The 21,005-nt window shown below is 38.1% G+C and overlaps 1 protein-coding gene across 1 annotated transcript in view; it reads right to left on the minus strand.

The window, feature by feature from the left end:
* Positions 1–3,776: 3,776 nt before the first annotated feature.
* exd3 (exonuclease 3'-5' domain containing 3) overlaps positions 3,777–21,005 on the minus strand; it is a 39,290-nt gene continuing 22,061 nt past the window's right edge. The window contains exons 20-21 of the mRNA XM_079256629.1: positions 5,580–5,646; positions 3,777–5,361 (exon numbers count right to left, since the gene is read on the minus strand). Of these exons, the coding sequence (XP_079112755.1) occupies positions 4,976–5,361; positions 5,580–5,646 (453 nt within the window). The 3' untranslated portion in view covers positions 3,777–4,975. The remainder of the gene's footprint in view (positions 5,362–5,579; positions 5,647–21,005) is intronic.

The following is a 21,005-nucleotide window of genomic DNA, read 5'->3' on the forward strand; positions in this document are numbered from 1 at the left end:
TTAAACAAAACTACCAGTATAAAAGTATAATCTAGCTTGATGAAGCAGTTTATACAAATACACGTTGTAGATAATTTGTAGCTATACTAATTAAAATTTTTACAGTTTTATGTGATCAATCAGATGCAGCAAATCCCGCAGCTGTTCCTCCATCATGTTTATAGATATCTGACAATTCAAAGGACAAAAATATTCGTGAGGATTTATGACAAATATTTTATTAGGTATAGCCTGTTTATTGTTTGTGTGCTGCTTGATGATGTTTGTCCTTCTGCAACAAGTGGTCTTGCAGCTGCAAAACGAAGTACAGAAGAACTGACTCCCTCAAATAGAAATGTGGTAAGCACCAGACCTTCCACTCAGGCGGCAGTACAGATGTGATGCTCTCTCTGTGGTCGTCCTGTGACGCGGCATTGACATGCATGAGAGCTTGCAGATCAAAATTCTCACAAGGCACTGGTGCAGAGGAGGAGTGGCTTATTAATCAATTTTCATGTGAACAGGATTTTCTGTTCAGTGTTGTGCAAAATGTTTGAGCAATTTCAATATTATTATTATTTTTTCCCCCCTTATGCGCTTATCTGATTGGTCCCCAAATTCACTCGGCAGCGTGACAACTCCAAACACACAACAGATGGTCCAACCCCCCCACCGCCACCTCCCTTCTGGTTTACATGAATGGACAACTGTGGCGAGCTCTCCAAGATGCTAGGAATGTGTCTTAAAGGGTTAATGCTGTTAATTAGCATTAGTTTAAATTATAATTACTCTTCATGTTACTTAATTTGCCTAAAAAGTTCTGCACTGTATACAGTACTTTTTTTTTTTCACCTTTTGTCTTCGGCTATTGGATGGTCCAGTGCTTTTTCTGGGAAAATCAGGAACATCTGTCGGCTATCACAGCTTTAGCTGCAGCGCGTCTGGACACTTGGAAAACATTTGCACAGACTGCAAGAGCCAAAAGTTTCTCCTCTGGACCAGTTTCTCTCCAAATACCCTCCCCAACTCATACACTTCACTCTTGCGTCTTTTTTAGTAATGTGTGCCTGGGAAGCAGCCAAGGTACACTCGATTAACAAGAGATAAAATGCTTCTCACTTTCCTCAATTTCTCGCGTTCAGTTATCATCATAGTGCTTTGTCAAATCGCACAAATCAGCCACAGTTCCAATAGTTATTTATGATAGTAATATCGTTTTAGTTTTGTTCTGTTTGTGCAACTATATCTAATTTCTAACGCTGCGTTGATACAATGTATTTGCTTTCTTTCAGACAGACAGAAAGACAGAACCAGGACTTGTGATTGCAGCACTGCAAAGTGATATGTGGGCAGCTCGGTGAGCTGGACCGAGGTTTGGCGCTGAGGCCGGTGCAAACGGGGCCAGACTGGACAGGAGGAGCCTCCGGTCTCCAGTCCCGTTCCGTGCCTTCCTGGAATGCCTGTTCCTACAGGGGTCTGAATATGAAACGCTCAGCACAATGATACAAGCAGGAAAAGTGAGTTAGAGCTGTCAGAAAAATCTTGAGTTATAATAATCACAATGCTGTGACAACATTGCGTTTTTACATCACATCAAGAAAGGTGTGTGAAGAGAGAGAGAGAGAGAGAGAGAGAGAGAGAGAGAGGGAGGTGACGTTTTACCAAGAGGGAGGGTCCTCTGAATCCAATTCAATCCGGGCACCACGTGTTCTCAGAGCGTGGGAAAGAGGCGAGCTTTTCTTCCCAGCAAAGAAAGAGCAAGGATCAAATAACACGGTGCTGCAGCGCAGAGCTCGTGCTCTGCAGAGGCTCTGCAAGGGCTACGACCACCCGGATAAGGACGAGACATGGGCTGTTTCGGAACTATAGGGTCTGCTTCATTTATACTAATAAAAATACATAAGGAGATGTACATGTAACTGTTGCTCTATTGATATATATATATATATATATATATATATATATACACATTATATATACACACATATATATATATATATATATATATATATATACACACATTATATATACTATATATATATATATATATATATATATATATATATACTATATATATATATATATATATATATATATATATATATATATATATATATATATATATATATATGAGAAGAAAGAAAAGAACAATGTGTGGTGAAAAGCTAAATATTTCGGTGTAAAATCTTCTCCACACTCTTAAACCTGATTTATGACGTCTTAATTAATTCTAATTAAATTACCTAAATTCATGATATATCAGAGTAGTATAAGCACTTTATATTATAAATTTCCTTCATAAGTTGAATATCCATATTTTTTAATAATGACAACCTCTGCTTTAAACATATGAGTCAGGTTACCAAAAAAAGTTTAAAGTTCCTTGTGTGCCTCAGGTTTAAATTAGAGCCCAGCGTGACATACAGTATATACATAAGGTTTCTGAGACATTTGACATCACTCTGTTACAAATTTTGCTCATAATCCTGTAGAGCACAATCTGATGTTTGTCTTTGCCCCTTAATAGACACCAGAAAGCAGAAGATTACACAGTGAACATTTTGAAGATACATGGTAGTAGATGGTAAATTTCCTTAAAAAGTTTTTGTACTTTATTTTATGTTTTGTTAAATGGACAAATAAAGACCTCATATAAAAAAAGGACTTATCTTACCATTTTTTTAATGGGTTGCGTCTTTATGAGTTCAGGAAACAACGGTCTGCCCACTTCTTGGAGGCAACTGTGTTAATGGATGGTGTAGTATTTAGTGCCAGAAATCCCCCGTATCTTACCGTTAGTGGTGCAGCAGTTATGGTTATGCGGATAGGCGATTTCAGGATCAAGTAATCAATGTGTCTGGTATAAATGTGAAGCTGAAAAAATAACTTCAATAACTAATAGCTTTGATATCTACAACACAGGAATATTAAGGGGACACGATAGACTATGGGGAGGTCAAGCTTCTTTCGAAAGAAACATTTACTTCCAGTATTTCTTGGAACAAAAATACAATAATTCAGCTCAGTGCAAACACAAGCTTGTGCTTCAAAAGCAACAAAAGAAGTGCATTTTGTTCATAAATACTAAGGTAAAGAAGATCCAAGTTTATCTTGCAGCTGTTATGACTCAAACTCAGTAACTGAAACAAATTTACCTCAATGATTCACAATGAACCATGTTTGAAAGTCCTTGTGGCTTTTTTGATGCATGTGATCAATAAAAGGCTAGTGCACATCTGGCTATGGTTAAGGATTCTTACATTTTACGGATGTAGCCTTCTGTTGTTGCTTTAACAAAAATGCCTACCACATATGTTTCCAGGAAACACCAGAACATCTTTAATTGCAGAACTTTCAGCATTAGATCTCTGAGCCCTGTTTGGGGTGACCTCATTTTCTGCAATCACACAAATTCAGAGTGGGATTAGTGAACAGAGGGAGAAGCGGTATGAGAAAATGTGAAGGGGATTCAGCTTATGTGTGACAGTTTGCTCTGGAAGACTGCTCCTCAGCCAGAGGGTAGGAAACCACAACGCTAGTGTTACACCTGACAGATATCAGCAAAGCTTAGATGAGCTCATCAATCTGTCCACCATCAATCCTTCCCCATCTGCTTTGTGAATTTAGAGACAAAATCCCAAACCTTCGGTTGACTGACAAAGTGGGAACTACTGTTACAGTCCACTGAAATGAAAAATGTTTTTATTTATTTACACATCTGGCTAAACAATGAACAGATAAATGTATCCAAAAATAGTGAAAATACACAGTACAACAGATTTTTTTTTAAAGGCAGTTACACTTAATCACAGTAGTCATGCATAAAAAAGGGACATCAGAAAAGTTGTCAAAACATGCTACCAAACACATTTGTGAACATTTAATATTTCTTCATCGCTTCATGGCTTGACTCAGCTCTTATTTAAATTTCCAATGCAGATAGTACCTACTTAAGATGAATCAATTGTTTATCAATGTAGTGTCACAGGAAGAGGTGGTGACAGAGAGACACAAATTCACGATGCCACAAAGTTTTCCTCTGGCAGAGCTAATCACAAAATGTTTGAAATGTTCCCATGGAGCCTTTTATTTCTGCACATTTTCATACACTTTATGAAAACAGCAGGAGTATCTGTGTCTGGTGTTTTGCAATCCATGTCTACAGATTAATAAACCGTAATCTCAGCTAAGGCAAAACTTAAAAAGCACCAGACACATGGTGCTGCCAACAGTGGAAGAAAGATGATGAAAAATAAAAAAAAACAAACAAAAAAATAAAAATCAGAACACAAATGAACTTTAACCACCACCATACAATAAAAATGATGCATGTACTTTTTGCATACACTAAATAGATTGCTGCTGAGTGACAGAACTTTCTATTGAGGCATTAATATATTGAAATGTAAAGAATTACTTTCCAAACCATCTGCCATTTTAAACAGGAACTTTGGTACAATCCTTAAAGAATAAAGCCAAAATATAAAAACACATTGGCTTGTTTTATGGCACTGAAATTAAAACACATCAACTTTTACAGAATCTAAAACATTTATAAATTCAAAATATTTTTGAATTTATAAATTCAAAAACAGACAAAGTCGTCAGGGATTACAGAAGATGTCAGCCTGAAGGCGTCTCATGTGATGAGAGTATTAACTTTGATAATCTTTTAGGTAAACATAGATCTAACACTGGATGTCAGACTACTGATCCAGGCATGAAAATTTTTCTCAACATAATTGTCAGGAATGAAGGGCTAAATCATGGACTCTGTGCCTTTGGACCGATTTGAAAAAAGACTAAATCTGTCTGTAAACCTTTTTCAATGACAAAAAACGATAAGCCTGCTGGTCTTAAGTGACACTGATATACATTTTATTTAACATAGCCAATTATGTGAGAGCTAACTAAATGTTTTTATTTTCCCAACAATTTAAATTGTAAAGATTAAAAAAAAAAAAATTGAGGTCAGGTAAATATTAGCAGCTCTGTATCAGTCAGTTGTGCTGTGCGACTGTAAAGCTACTGCAGCTGAATCTCTGTCCTCATTGGTTATGTGCAAGACCTCCTGAAACAAGGAGAGGACGCGGCTAAAGTGAGAGCCTTCCCAGAACACCTTGCCACATCTGGTGCAGACATAAAACAGCAGTATCCTCGGCAGCAGTGTTGGGGGCACAGTGTGGAGCTGAATGGGCGACCCTCCGGGAAAGGTCAGGGTGTCGCGGTCCAGTCCTGAAAGGGAGGCCCAGCGACACTGAGTGGCATACCTGGGAGGTTCAGGGGTCACACTCGGGGTCAGAATGTCATCAAGCTTCTGCTCTTCCTGTTGACAGGAAGTCTCCAGAGTGTGGTCAGAAATGCTGTGGTCATGCAAATATCCTGCAGACAAAACTACATTTCAAAAACTTCATCCTTAAAGAGTCTGTTATTAACAATAATCATGATGTGGGAATGTCATTACTGTGAGGTTTCCTGAAGACAGAGAAAATTACTTAAACATACAAGAATCAAATTCCCATTTGATTTTTTTTTCTTAAAAAGTCAAGTATTTCTTATGTAACTGATATATTACATAAGCACAGCAGTGGTTGCTTCACCTTTTTCTTTCAGCATCCTGATCATGTCGGCTTGAGGAATTGCCACGTACTGATCACTGTTACATGCCTGGATAAACAGAAAAATGTCCTTTAGCAGAAAAAAAAAAGTTTGAAAGAGCGTTCATAAAAACTTACCTGGGCTACAAGAGCCAGAAATAAATTTAGATTTTATGTACACACATATATTTTATATATCTATATATATTTTATATATCTATATATCTATCTATCTATATTTCTATATATATATCTATATATATATATATATATATATATATATATATATCTATATATCTATATATATAGATATATATATATATATAGATATATATATATATATATACACACACACACACACACACACACACACACTGTTCACTTGATTTGAATATACATATCCTCAAATTAAAGCTGAAAGTCTGGAGTTTAGGCACATTTTGTTTGTTTAATTTCAAATCCATTGTAGTGGTGTATAGGGCCCAAAGATGGGTATTGTGTTGATGTCCAAATATTAATGGATCTGACTGTATATTTTAGCTTTAAAAGTTTTTTTCAACAGTGAGGAGGAAAGAAAAAAGTAATTTTTCAGAAAGCAGAATGACTTTCATTTGAAAACAAAAAAGGTTTCCAGGAATTCAGAATATTTTCTAAATACATGTTGTAATCTCATTTTGTATTCACTCACCTATGTACTACCTGAAAACACGCATTACATAACTTTCTGTCCAAAAAACTCCACGTCCCAGGCTTGTTTGATGACACGGTGACATCTATCATGTGTATCTCTACTATACAACTTTTACATCTGGGACGCAACATGACGCAGCAGAGTTTCGCTTGATGGTATAATAAGGTACTGGCTGTTTTGAACATGCAACGTCGCTGATTCAGCAAATAAACATAAGGGGATTAAAAGAGAGAAAGGTACAAAACAAGAGTCATCGTAAGATTGTCTTTTGTGGGCAGGAGAGAGCTAACAGTTAGGGTAGGATGCAAGATGGATGCCGAAATAGCCGTCGATTGGGGGTGCGTGACGGGGAAAATGGCAAAAATTCTGTAGTGTGTCTTTAAAAAGTGAGTTTTTTTTTTTTTTGTTGTTTCTTTTTTTTTTCTTATGGATATTCACAACAAACTTCAGCCATATTCCACGAGAGAAGACTGAGGAATGCATTTCAGGTGAACTGGCACAAAATGATTCACAGCTCATGTTTGGCTTTTCACATGTAAACACAGTAGAAAAAAAAAACTAGATTTAGAAATTCACCACATTATATATTCTTAAGCCTCCCAGTGATTTGGGAGTGAAAGAAAAGTTCACCTCACAAAAGTTTCCTGCTCCTCAATAAAAAGTGTCAGAGCCGTGTTAAACCAAGCTAAAGGGTTGCAGAGCCTGTTCACATGCACTGACCCATTTCCAGTGATGGCAATCAGAGATTTTTCCCAGGTTGTTGATTTAGTGTGAAAGGGCCTAAGTGTTGCGCAAAGATCCAATCGGGGTGTGAGTGTGCGAGTAAAGACGGCATTTATGCCTCAGTAATGTTCACACGTCCATACTGTGATGTCCTCCTCCATGGTAAAGGTCTCCTTGGTAGGACATTAGTGACCTCTTGCTTGCTGGCCCCTAACATGAACACACACTTGTCTGTAAGCCATCCTGACAGCATGTCAGTGCTAAAAGCCTTGTCAATACACCTGAACTCCACCCAGCAAACAGCATTCCACTTAGAAGTGGGCTGTAAATCAAACCTCACTCACAAGAAGATCCTTGACTAGCTCACTTAGGCTTTGTCCCTCTTTATCTTTTTTTTTTTTTTTACCTGGGAGAAATCTGTCGCAAATTAATGGTCTACACCCTCTCAACACAAAAGCAGGTTCTCTTTTCCATATGCACTTTCAGGGTAGTGTTTGCTTCTGTGGTAACAGAGGTCAGGACAGGAGAAAGCAGGAAGAAACAGTGGAGGAGACTTTTCTGCATGAAAAAAAACCTCTTCTCTTCTGTGCAAGTTTTTTGCTCCTTCTCTATTCCTTCTCCCACAGACCCAATATTTTACAATTTGCATGAGCTATAAAACAATGCAAAAAAAAAAAAATATGCATGAGTACACATGGCTCACCCATACAAGTGTGTTGGAAAACAGAGTGAGCTATTTACTCTGCTCAAAGTTTCCCAGAGCAGAGCATGCCAGAGCCTGCTCTGAACTCTCAAGGCTAAGCCACAGACAGACACAATCATGCTCATCATCTCACACACACGCAACCTGGATGAAAATAATTCTCTAATTATTCAAAACACAATGACTAACAATGAAAAAGAGCCTACAGAGATCTTTTTAAACTCACAAGTTATGTAGAAGATTAAAATATTTTAATTTTCACTAATATTAACACACATCGTGGTAATTGGAACAGATCTGCAGATAAAACATATTCATGAACAGCTGCTGTTTGTTTATTCAGCAACACTATCTAAGTCCTGGAGTTTCCACACATGCAGATGTCACAAAGAACATAAGATGGACAAAGCTGTGCAGCTGCCAGCTCTGAAGCGTCAGAAAATCAAACACAGACAAGCCAAACCATTACTATGACAAAAAGTAAAACTTTTGCATTTCTACACGCAACAGCTCCTGTTTGCAGTCCTACAGGTCAGTCAGTTGCCATGACATATTTGATAGAAATTATGCCTCCAGCTACTCATTGTCATCATACTGATTGTCTTTTAAATATATCTTCCAGGTGCATGTCTCTTCTGCCAGCAACTTGCAAGCTTCACCTTAATGTACATCCTCCACAATCTGAGGTCACTGGATTTTTCTTTTTAGACTAAATCTGAAAACAAGTAAAAAATATTTCAATAATTGTCAGCCTTAGACTTCTAGGAATGTAAAGTCAAATAAGGCCTACATTCACAATAATGGCATGTGTAACTATTTATACTTTATAAGTGACTCAAGCAGCTGTAAATTGTGTTACTCAGATTTTTTCATTCAGTTTTTCAGCAAATTTCAAAGGATGGAGGTGACATAAAAAGGAGGCGAGAATTGAGGGGGGGGGATGCACACGAGGTAGGAGAGGGAGGGAGGGAGGGAGGGAGGGAGGGTTCCCCCCCCCCTAACATACTCAAAGCCACACACACACACACACACACACACATAAATGCACTGCTCTCCGTAGGCAGCTCCCATGGGAAAATCCTGAATCATCTCAAAAGGCGGTGCTTCTAGGGATGTAGGTCACATGATTAGACCAGCCAATTGTGGACTGGTGATTTGATTCAAATTGTGGTAAGTCAGGTATGGGGCAGCGTGGGAATAGCAGAGAAGAAGAGTGAGAGGGGAGCATGAACTGCACCTCCACTTCCTTTGAAAATGCCCTCTCCTCCATCTCTGTATTCTCTAAGTTCAAGTAGAGGCTAAAACTACTTTCACTACCTGAAGGTTGCTATGGTCTAAAATATGAAAGTTGTCCTTATTTTATCTAGAAGCTAGTACTTCCCATCAAGACAAGCAAAAGAAAAAAATAGAAAACTACACTCTTGTGTGCTCCAATCATTCTTATTCTGGGAAGCTCTGTTGTCTTTAATTGTGAAGTCTCTTAGATTTAAACTTTTTTCACAGTGACAGAAGTGATGATGCTGATATTGCTTGTGAATACGGAGTACACAGAGACCGCATATTAATGCATATTATTCATTCATGGGGAAAAAAAAAAAAATTTGTGCAGGAAATCAGGCCATTAATGCCAATCCAACTACCTCTATAACGAAGAAAACTAAATGTTAAACAAGCTTTAAGACAAAAATCATCTGATGAACTTGGATTCAATTTGATAGACAAGATTTTCAACTAAAGAAGGTTAATTTATTCAATAAAAGGTACATATACGTAATGAAAAGAAAATTATTTAATAAAAAACTGGAATGTAAAGCTGCAAATGAAATTACAAGTTTTCTAAACTGACATGATTTAAGTCCATAGTTAATTATTGTGACAGGTATAACTTCTGGATTTAGTTTTCATCATTTCTTTAAAACACAGCACATTATGTAAGAGAATTCTATGAAAATAAATGTCTTCCATATATGCAACATCTTTGCGACCATGAGTCACTTTTCAGCTGGTGCAGGAACATGAGGGAGATACTGCAGTGACCTGGCAAGTGTACTTTCCCACACTATCCTGAGGGTATCTGCCCAGTATCTCAGCTTGACAGTCTGAGGTAATTACAAGCTCTGTTAACTAACCATTACCACCTGATAGCAACCTGAACTTGGACCACAGCAAAGCCTGTCTGGGCTTGAGATCACACACACACCTTTCTCTGACACACCTCACTTATGCACATGTACTACACATGCAGATGCCAGGGACACATTTAAGAGATGCGAAATTCGCATGACATACAGTTCTCACTCAAACGCACACCCTTCCCTGACTCATTTTTCTCCCACTCACTTCATCTGCATGAAGCCCAAATTATAGGAGTCATGTTATGTCTTTCCTGCTTTTCACAGGGATATGAATAACAGGATTAAGCAATCATCCTCCATCTGGTTGTTTATTGAATCTTGAACATATATGCTTTGGATTTAGACAATATGGATGTTAGTAGGAAACACTGCAAATGCAATGAACCTTGAAATCAGTCAAGACAGATGTACCATACAGTAGTTTCCAAACCAAGTTGCTTTATAATCCAGCACTCTTCCTCAAGGTCTGCTTTGTTTGTTATTTAGAGGAAACCTGGGAAAACACTGAAACGCAATTTCAGAATTTTTGTAGAAAGCTGAACAGTGCAAATGTATTTAAAAGGAGTGGATCAAAACCACAAACTCGACTACTGCTGCAGGTTTGATGGCAGCTCAAGATAGTAATGTTGATCAAAATGGAGAATATTTTGAATAATATTCATTGAGGTTGGTGTAGAGCTTCACATTATTTTGAAAACTGTCATTGCAATGTATGTGTATACAACAGTCACATTGCATGTCCTGCAATATAGGAGGCGAAGAAACTCAATATGTTTAATTTGTGCATTTGTCCTACTACCTGCAGATAATATTCGGGAGCTCATCTTTACAGACAAAATCCACACAAGTAAAATGAAAAAAAGAGGTAAGATCTGTTCCGGTTAATTATCAACAAGATGGCAGAAGGGCAGCATAACTTAAAGTAAAGATTTAAGTCTTCTGGTGAAAATTCCTTTCATATTGCAATAAATATTGCAGGGCAGGCTTGACTGGAGGTCGGGAGCAGCAGGACAGTTGCTGATGGCCTGGGCAAACTGAAAGAAAAAAACACTTTAAAAGTTAAAAAAAAAAAAAAAAAAAAAAAAAAAAAAAGGCACGGCGAAATACATTTGTGCAGCTGATTGGCCTGCAGAAATTGGCTCCTACCCACAAATAAAACGATTTGTGCTTGTCAGTTGGCACTAATTGGTGGTTTATCAAAATATTAGCAGTAAAGTTTTATTTTCAAAAACTCTTGTAGACGCTTGTAGAACTTGACAACTTCCTGTTGTTGTCAACATGGAGGTAGAACAGACAGACAGACAGACAGACAGAGGAATGTTGCGGCACTTGGAATTAAAGTCTTGGTTTTTTTGTTGTTTTGTTTTTTGCTTCCCCCACACTCAACTTTCAGTCTTAGACTGTACCAGTCCCCTCAGTCTTCAGTTGAACCTGCGACTTCCCTATTTTACATTCTTTCCCGAAGCTTTATGTATCTGCTTTCTAGCTGTCTCTTTTGTTCAGCCTTTTTTTCCTCCCTTTCTGGAGTTCTTTTTGTCTATTCACAAGACATCATATAGCCAAGGCTGGTCTAAGTAAAAAAATAAAAGTTCAGGAAACTTATGTTGAGACAGTTTAAAATGTTGCTCTCTGGGCAAAAGTTTTAAATGACATAAATCAGCTATTTGACAAAAATAAAAGGGTAAATGAAATCACATGCTGGTGTTTACTGCTTTGCTAGAATGAAGACTTGGAACAACAAACACCGTCAGAAGATGATGGCATTCAATACCTATATATTAATTTACAGTCCAAGTCAAAATCCCCTTAAATTAAACTATTTTAGCTCTTTAGATGAAAGTATTTCTTGAATGTATTTCTGTTTTGGGCACCTTATTTATGCTTTTTTTGGGGGGGGGAGGGGTAAAACAAAGATATATGTTAAATAATTGTTGACGTTTCAGCTTCAGAGTATGGAAAGTAGGGCTGCAACTAACGATTATTTTAATAGTTGACAAATCTGTAAATAATTTTTTCGATTAGTCAAAGAGTCGCGATTATTTGTGTCACGCCCATCATCTGTGCTTCCAGTTGACACGGTTCTTTCCACAGGGTCCAGTATGTTTTAGCACACTCTCTTCTTTTGCATCATATGAATGTCCCTCTGATTCCCAGTCAGTCACAACATATTGTCCTTTAGTAAGTTAAAAGAATGAGTCCTGAACCAGTTGTATATTAAATTTAGGCTTACCAGCTTACAAGTAATTTATTTTGAACATTTAACTTAGCTATAGGGTCATTTCCAAGCTATACAGAATTTGCCTCAAAAGGAAAACAAAAAAATATATATATATTTTAACATCTTAATATTTGTAGAATTGCACTGAAGTGATTATTTACATCTTGAAGCCTGTTTTGTAGGTAAACAAGGACCAGAATCCTTTAAAAAAAATTCCTGAATCCAAATGATAATCGGATCACCACCAAAACTAAATCACTTCTTCCTTTTCATATTTCCAACTCCTCCTGAAAATGTCATGAAAATCTATCCATAACTTTTTAAGTTATCTTGAACAAAAACAGATGAACACTGATGAAAACATAACCTTTTTGGCAGAGGTAACAACAGCACATCACTACTCGGTGATGCCAACTTTGCCATCCGGAATGCTGGAAACCATGACTCCGGGGTGCTTTTGTTTCAGATAATCATGCATGACTGTCATGCTGCCGTGGTATGCCAAGTCTGCGTGGCAGACGACACTTTTCACCTTTTTGACACTTTGTTTAGTGTGAAATATCCCCAAACTTTGGAAATAGGTTGCGCCACCTTCAGTTTCTTCTTTGTTGTTTAAACAAAGACGCTGCAAAAAATGACATTACTGCCCCCAGCACGTCCTGTGGTGCTTTGCGTCATTTGCTTGGTGTTTAGAGTTCTCATACTGTCTGAAAAGCTGCGGTTGGTAAATGGCAGTTAAGTTGCCTGGTGCAGCGGTTTATTTGCAAAGCCGTTACGTAAATTGCGATTCTCACAAATCTTTGATATCGCTGATTTTTGTAAACTAAAAACAAAAAAAAGCTGAACAAAACTTTTTTTTTTAAATCAGGGAAAAACAACAAAGTAGCCAGACCATCATTCTGCTATAATGCACAAGAAGACAAGTAAAAAGATAAAAAAAAATAAAAAGACAACATTTTTCTAATGGATTATTTTTATTTATTTGAAAAAAAAAAAAGAAAAAAGGATTTTCTTTTAACAAAAAAAGCGATTTTAAAATTGTGAAGCAAAAAAATCCCAATATTTGATTTTTTTCAATTTGATTTCCCACTCCTATTATCCATATATAAATTATTAAAAAACACAAAAGCAACCATTATAATTGGGTGGGGATCCTTATTTAACAATCATAACATGCTGTGAATAAAACTAATTTCTGAACTATTGTTTTTGGCATCTTGTCTCCCGTGTCCCTTACTCAGGCAGCACACAAGAATATTTCCAGTTGTGAGAACACACATCCACCACAGAGGCCCCAGCTGTGAAGTGCAAGTGTGAACAAGCAACAGCAGAAAAAGTCCTGAGCAAATTCTCAGCATGTTCTCCAGACATCCTCTGGTATTCATAACTTACAATACATTTGGTTCAGATTCTTGTAACCATGTTGTGACAGATATTAATTTCTCTCATAGAATTTCTTTTTTCTGCCTATTTTTCCATGATTATTGCACAATTGTTGAGACAAATGCCATAGGTTCTGTGGGGCTGTCATATGGGTAATAAGTAGAACTGGTTCTCACAAACAGAGCATCTATTCAACTGTCAGCTGACATTTGTCTTTCTGAGATAGTCCTGGGGCTCTAAATGTTTTCTCATCCTGTTCATCAAAGTAATGAAATGTTTACAAATAAAAATAAATATCTGAAAAAAACAACTATTTTCCCATGCATTCACTGCAAGGATTTTGGCCAGTGCGAGTGTTACAACATCCACAACTTTCCTTGACAAGCGCCAACACTTCTCAAACTGTCACTACACCCACACACTCAAACTGAAATTCCACCCATTTAACCTATCAACGTGAACTAGATCTGTGCGCGCATGCATATACCCTGACTCGTCATGGGAGTGCCACTGGCATATTCCTTTGCTCAACGCTTATTATTGTTGGTCCATATTTCACCTTTCAGCCCCTCTATTAACCTCTTTCCCTTTTTTAAAATCTTAAAAGTATGCAGGGAATGTTAGTTATACAGAGTGATTCATCCAGGACTGTAAATATTGACAGTGGTGGCTGCTGCTGGTCTTGTCTGTTCTCTAGCTGCGAAGGCTTGCAGAGGAAATGACTCTCCCACATGGCTTTTTGACGGAAAGGGTGTCAATGTTACAATGTTATTCTCACAAAATCACTGGCTATTATGTGATCACAGTGTTTACAAGTATCAAGAACTGGAGTGAGAAATATCAAGAAATTAAAAGAACGCAACACAGTACAGAACAAGACTAGCAGAAGTAGGAAGTGAAGACCCTGGAAAGAAAATAAGTGAGAGATGTGTTTAAAGTCCCCAGGACAGCTCTCATACTCTACAGAATGACTTGGCCAAGTCAGGAATTGAAGCTGGACAGGAGATAATCACTGGAGCTCTGCAGAGTAGAGGACTTTGAGCCTGCAGACCAAGAACTAAAGAAAATTAAAGAAAGCTATCCTCACATTGAAATACAGTGATGGAAGTATTATGCTGTGGGGATGCTTTATTATATATGGGACAGGGAAGCTCATCAAGGTGGATGGAAATACCAAGAAGATGGATATGTGAAGATTTTGGGGGGGGAAAGGGAAATAAAAACATGCAGCAGTCAGCAACAAAACTGGGTCTGAATTGACATTTTGTCTTCCAGCAAGACAACAACAGCAACAACCAAAACAAACTGTCCTTTTAGGGATGTGTATTGGCAGGAAACTGGCAATATGATATGTACCACAATACAGGGGCAACAGTACAACATATTGCAATACATTGTGATACTATAACAAAGGCTACATATAGCTAATTTTGTTGACTAGAATTTAATGGTATGAAAAAACTTGCAGAATTTTAAGCACTAAAAGCTGTCACATGGTTAACATTAACTTACTGAAGGGGGCAGATGAATCTACATTTCAATACTGAATAAACACTTGTTCTTAATGTACAATCTGAATAAAGAAATGAATCATTTCTTATCAATAAAGATATTAACAGTTATATAAAATATACACAGTTTTTTACTTTGTAAAAAATTAACAGATTGAACGACCCCTGTTAATGTTCGCATTAACGGTACATTGTTCATTGAAACAAAGATAATTTGCCTTTTGAATATTGATATAATATCACACAAAACACTGCAATATTCCAGTGTATTGATATTTTCGTACACTCCTAGTTACTCCTGTTGAAGAACAACTTCCACAGGACTGAAATGAATGCTACAGAGTGGCCCGCAGAAACCCTGACTTGAATCCCACTGATCACCTGTGGGGTGAACTGAAGACACAGGTCCACGCCAGAAAGCCATTAAATCTGGAGGACCTGGAGAGATTTGTCAAAGAATTGGTTGGCATCTGAAAAAGCTGTATCAAAAACTCTTTGCTTTGCTTCACAGTATTTGGAAAGTACTTTTAAAACAGGGAAATTTTCTTATAAGGAAGCAGAGTTTTGTTACTATTTAACAACTATTTAATAATTGTTAAATAATAAATAACCAGATTCTTTGATTAAACAAATAACAACCCAATTTCAATAACCTAAATAATTTATCTTTCTTTAAAACCTTTACTGAGAAGAAGATGGGTACAAAAAAAGACACAAACAAATGAGAACTCATGCATCATAAAACAAAAGATAAAAACATCTTCAAGTATTATTGTATTGTGACCAGCAATCACAAGTCTAAGTAACTAAGGGCATGAACAATTGAGCCAGATGGCAACGTCACTGAAGTTCCAAATTCTTATTAAACCAAAGCGGAGCATGTGGACAAACACAGACAGTCACAGATCTATGCCATCTCAAAAGGTCATATTTATTATCATGACACACAAAACTCACAGTAGACAGACCACTTGGGTTTGAGATAAAAGGCATATAAAAGAGGAAAAGGGCTCAGGGTTAAGTGGCCATAATGATACAGGATAAGGCACTAGTATGTGTGTGTCTGCTGGTGTTTGTATGAACTCGAACTAACTTCAAAGTGTCTCTCAGAGCGTTGCTCATGTCAACAGGAGATGTGACATTAAAAAAAAAAAAAAAAAGTAAAAAGGAGGGGAGGGGTGAAGAAAAAAAAAAAGGGTGTGGGGCTAAAGTGGAAGCAGTACACGATGGTGAACAAAGACTGAAGAAAAAGACAGGACTAAGACTGGAGGAGGGTAAAGAGGGGTTAAGGAGGAATGGGTCGGAGGTGAGAGGTTGGGGTGTTTGGGAAGAGGGAGGGAGGAGGGAGAACTGAAGGGGTTCACCTCTAGTATGAGTGCAATGATGTACGACCAAAAGAAAGGATGATAGAAAGAGTTCCTGTGTCATATAGCCTCTTTAATTCCACCCTTTCCTTCGCTTCCTCCCCTCCTCTCCTCTCCTAGGTCCCCTGCCCTCCCTCCACCAGTGCACCCTCTCTCCGACTGGCCCCAGCAAATTCCCTAGGGCCAGGGGCAGTCCCCTTTCAGTCTCCAGTGACACAGTAATTAGAAGTGTGGGAACTGAATCCGTCACTCTTTCTGAGCCGTGCACTGCCTCCCCACTCCCATGCTTGCTTGCTCTCTCCTCTCACTGGCCTTCACCCCCCTCACCAGCTTGCGGTGGCTACCCCTCTTCACTTCCTTTGCCACCTCAGTTTTTGCACCACACCTCACTCCTCAATCACAGGAAGTGGCATCGAACATAAAAAAGTCTAAAATGAAGTTAAACAGATATGTACCGACAAATTATGGCAGCATAAAAAATGTCTACAAGTTGCACTTCGCACATGTAGCAAATTGATATTTTCAACTGACAACATAATGGATATTGAAAACATGACAATCCCACTTAATTCAATTAAAACTCAAATCCATATTGGCAAAATCCTCACAATGCACCTGTGATGTTGATGGGAGCAATGCACACACACGATCCCATACCCTTCACCCCCCCACCCCCCAGCGTCACTCCCGCCTCCTCTACAGCCTCATAGCCCCCTATCTATTCGAACAGAGCAACGCTGTCTCTCCCGCTCTCTGTCAAGCCCACCATCGCCACCCCAACCCCCATTCGCTATCTTCACAGCGATAACCATGGGAACAGCAGCACTGTGGGAACAGGCCACCAGTTGACCAAAATAGACAGCAGGAAAATGGAGGGAAAGAAAGAAAGAAAGGGCTCCCCGCATCCAAGGAGGCCTGTGAGAGTGTATTTGTGTGTGAGTGTATGCGTAGGAGGTCCATGGGATCATTCAGACAGACAGGTACTCAGGCACTCTTCTCACCTCTGAATTCCACCAGCAACAAAGGGGATGCAGGGTGGCTTTAACTGCGGCATTAGTTAATTAACAGATATGTGGCTTTGATTCCACTTAGTGAGACATGCTGTCTCTTCGTCTTCTCACACACACATAAAAACTTTAAGACTGTTTCACAGTTACAAGATAGTGTCCCTGACAAAAAAAAAAAAAAAAGGGGCTACACCCTAACCACCAACGCACACCCAAAAACACCCACAACCACACACACACACCTCTGCTAGCCCACCGTGTATACACTAATATTTTGTCCAGTGTATGAATGAGATAACTAAAATGATTGATGTTCATGAATAATGATGCAAACATTACTACCTACAAGTACATTATAAATATTTGGTAAAGCACAAAAATGCTGTTTGGCTTTAAAAAACTGAAAAAAAAAAAAAACTTTTACAAACATGAAATTCATGCAAGAGATGGCTTTTTCATTTAACATTGGCTGAGTCTAAATTTAGCTTTTCACTATTACAGAAAAGTAATTCCTTTTGAGAAATGCTGAATAAAATTTTAGATGGTTTCCTGTCTCTATCAGTTATAGCCACAGTTAAAGCTAAAGTTAAAGCCACCACAGCATCCTCAACCTGCTCGACAAAGTGCTTTATGTTGCATATGTCTTTCCATTAACATATACATCCTGACTTACGTTTTATTATAAAACAAACTCACACAGCCCTGAGCATAAACCTTCATGTCAAAGTATGCTTGAGCAACTTGGAGGTCAGTGTTGCTAAAGAATACTTTGACATGAAGAAGGGCTGAGGATTGAACAACTGAACTTCCTATGGACTGCCTCCTGAATAACAGAAGGTCATATACCAAAATTACTTTCCTTTCCATTTAAATTTTGCATCTATTTCTGTAACTCTGAAGTCCGAAACGTGCAAGTCTTAGATTCCACCTTATGTTATCTCTCCTTCTCTACATAAAACTTATATTTTCCTCAGATGACATTTTAATCTCATATCTCCGTTCCCAAATATTATTCTCTCTTTCTTATCAAGTTATTGTTTTATCAGTCTAAATTATTCATTTCTATGAATTTAGCCTCCCTGCTGCTTCCTGTAACATATCAGTTTCCCATATTCTGTTTGATCTTTTATTCCAGATTTTTATCAACCTATCGCTAACTATCCCCCCAATCCCCCTTGTTTTTCAGGCTTTTCCCAGGCCAAGCAGCCTGACCTCTCCAGCCTTCTACCTCTTTGCTCCCAGGGGTGAGGGGCAGTGTGCCTCTGACCATTCCCATCCCATCCCAAACTTTCACTTTAATCTGAATCTGTGAGTAACAGAAGGAGAAACAGAGAACAAAACAGGCAAAAAACGTGCGTGAGTGCCCGCCAGGCCCAGAGCTCCCAAAGCAACCAGACTTCTAACCTTCTGATAGTATCACATCACGCAAACTGCTCTGGGAAGAACCACAGCAAGGCATAGTTTACGGTTTTAAAGCTGAGCTGAGCTCACATCCAAAGATCTACCACATGCACTCGCATGCACATACAAGCAGCAAATAATGCAGATGAAGATCTACACTCAGAGCTGTGGAAATATGCAGTCACAGTGCTGACATTTACAGTTTTACCCATGAGAGACAAGTAAGAAACAAAACAGCAATACAATGACTTTGAAATGCAACTTACACACAAATACACAAACAGAGTACTGTGGTTTAACTCACAAACCACACACTCTGTGGGGTTACCATCTATTATCTCAGACTTCATAAGATTTATGTTAAATTGTTGACAAAGCTTTCTCAGAAAGTTAATGCAAACACAAGCTAGCACTTGCACACAGTCTGCTTAGACATAGGGGATGGTTAGTTTTATTGATGCAAAGATATATACAGCAGTTCGGTGGTTCACAGTCCTGTCAGTTTTGTCTGTCTGGCTCATCATACTGAAGGTGTGAATCAGATCTTGATTGATGGCCAAGAGCTTAATAGTAAAATTCACACACCTTTTATATACAATATTTATAAAATTTAAAAAAAGGTTTTTTTTGTTTATTTTGTTTTAAAAGTGCACACAGTGCACATATTCAGCGAGCTCTGTTAATGATCTTTTTGTCTCAACATCCCACAAAATGTAAACAGGAGACAGGAAGACACATACAACCACAGATTTTTCAATACCCCTACTCCTGTGTGACTATAAGCTCAGACAACAGACCACATGCACTCATGATAGATAGACAGCTATCATGAGCTGAACAGCAACTCAAATTATGCAGATAGTAACCAAACATTATGAGAACATATCACGAAAGAACTACATGATTCAACATAAACAAAATATCTCAGTCTCTTCCTATTATAATGGATGTCATTTCCTAAAGTACACACATGTCTCTTTATCTCAAATATTGTATTAAATATTAACTGATATCGTAACAAAATGATCATATCCAGTCAGAGAAATAGAGTCAAATATTGGATAAATAAAGTTTTAACAATTGTCTTTGCAGCAAGAACAAGATAATAAGGTGTCTTATAATATAGCAGCAAACAGGATAGATTCTGTTACCAGCAGCTGTTTGTCTCTAGAAAACTGGTTAAATCTGTATGTTTGTGGTTACAACCTACAAACAAGTTCCCTTTCCTGGATGTCACAGTATTCAGGTCACAGTAATAAAAAAAATACCACTTGAAACTGAAGCTAAAATATGAGCCAAAAGAGTTCACATAACATGTGAACAAGCATAGCTGCCTCAGAGGCATGACTGGATGTCAACCAAGCTACTAAAGTGGGTCCATGTGCCACAGAGTTGTGATGATAACAACCCCAAACCTTTCAGCTATTTCTCACTGGCAGGTATTAGCACAGCTGACAGGAGTTCTTTATCATCCTGGGTGAGTGCAGAACCGGCAGAATAAGCTTGGATGGGTTTCTATGTTGTGGTGCATGAAGAGTGTGGGAGAATGATCTACGATTCACTAAGCTGCAAAGACCAAAGATCACATTTCACTATTGCAAGGGAAACCATTAAACCATGACCACAGACACAATGAGAATCATACCAGCAGTTTCTGGGAGAGAAAACTGTGAAAGTGAGGGTTAGTTCTCACAACATTTATCAGCTGTTACCTTTTTCACTTTTTTTCCCAGACACAAACAACAGTTTATCTTTTTACAAAAACTTTGACAAGATAACCATATAAGAACATATTCTACCATAAAGAAAATAAATTTAAAGAACTAATGTCCTTCTAACTGTTTGTAAACAAGACAAAAAAGAAATCCTGGACATACTTCTCCACATAGTTTCATAAACTGAAGATATTAGCAAGTAATACACATGTATAAACTTGCAGAAGCACACACATTTGCAGTCATACAATGCAGAGTATTATAGTACAAAGTTAATGGTGTAAGATCTTTACTGTGTGGTATCGTGGTCATTAGATGACCTGAGGTTTGTTATTATACTGCAAAGAATTTTGCCTCCCTTAGGGGACTGTTTGGAAGCATAGGGCAATCACTCACAGCAGCACAGTCTGGCTGCGCAGCTACCGTGCTCTGCTAAACATGAGAAACTTCCTCTTTCTCTGGTATGTTTGAGAGGAAGGCATCAGTAAGTGGTTCCCTCTCTCAGAGCGGCAGGGGAAAGTAGACCCTCTCGAGTGCCTCTTGGCTTCCCCTCCTCCCCCATGAGCCAATATCGCAGT

This window comes from Telmatherina bonti (genome assembly GCF_933228915.1).
Source record: "Telmatherina bonti genome assembly, chromosome: 17".
Lineage (NCBI taxonomy): Eukaryota > Metazoa > Chordata > Actinopteri > Atheriniformes > Telmatherinidae > Telmatherina > Telmatherina bonti.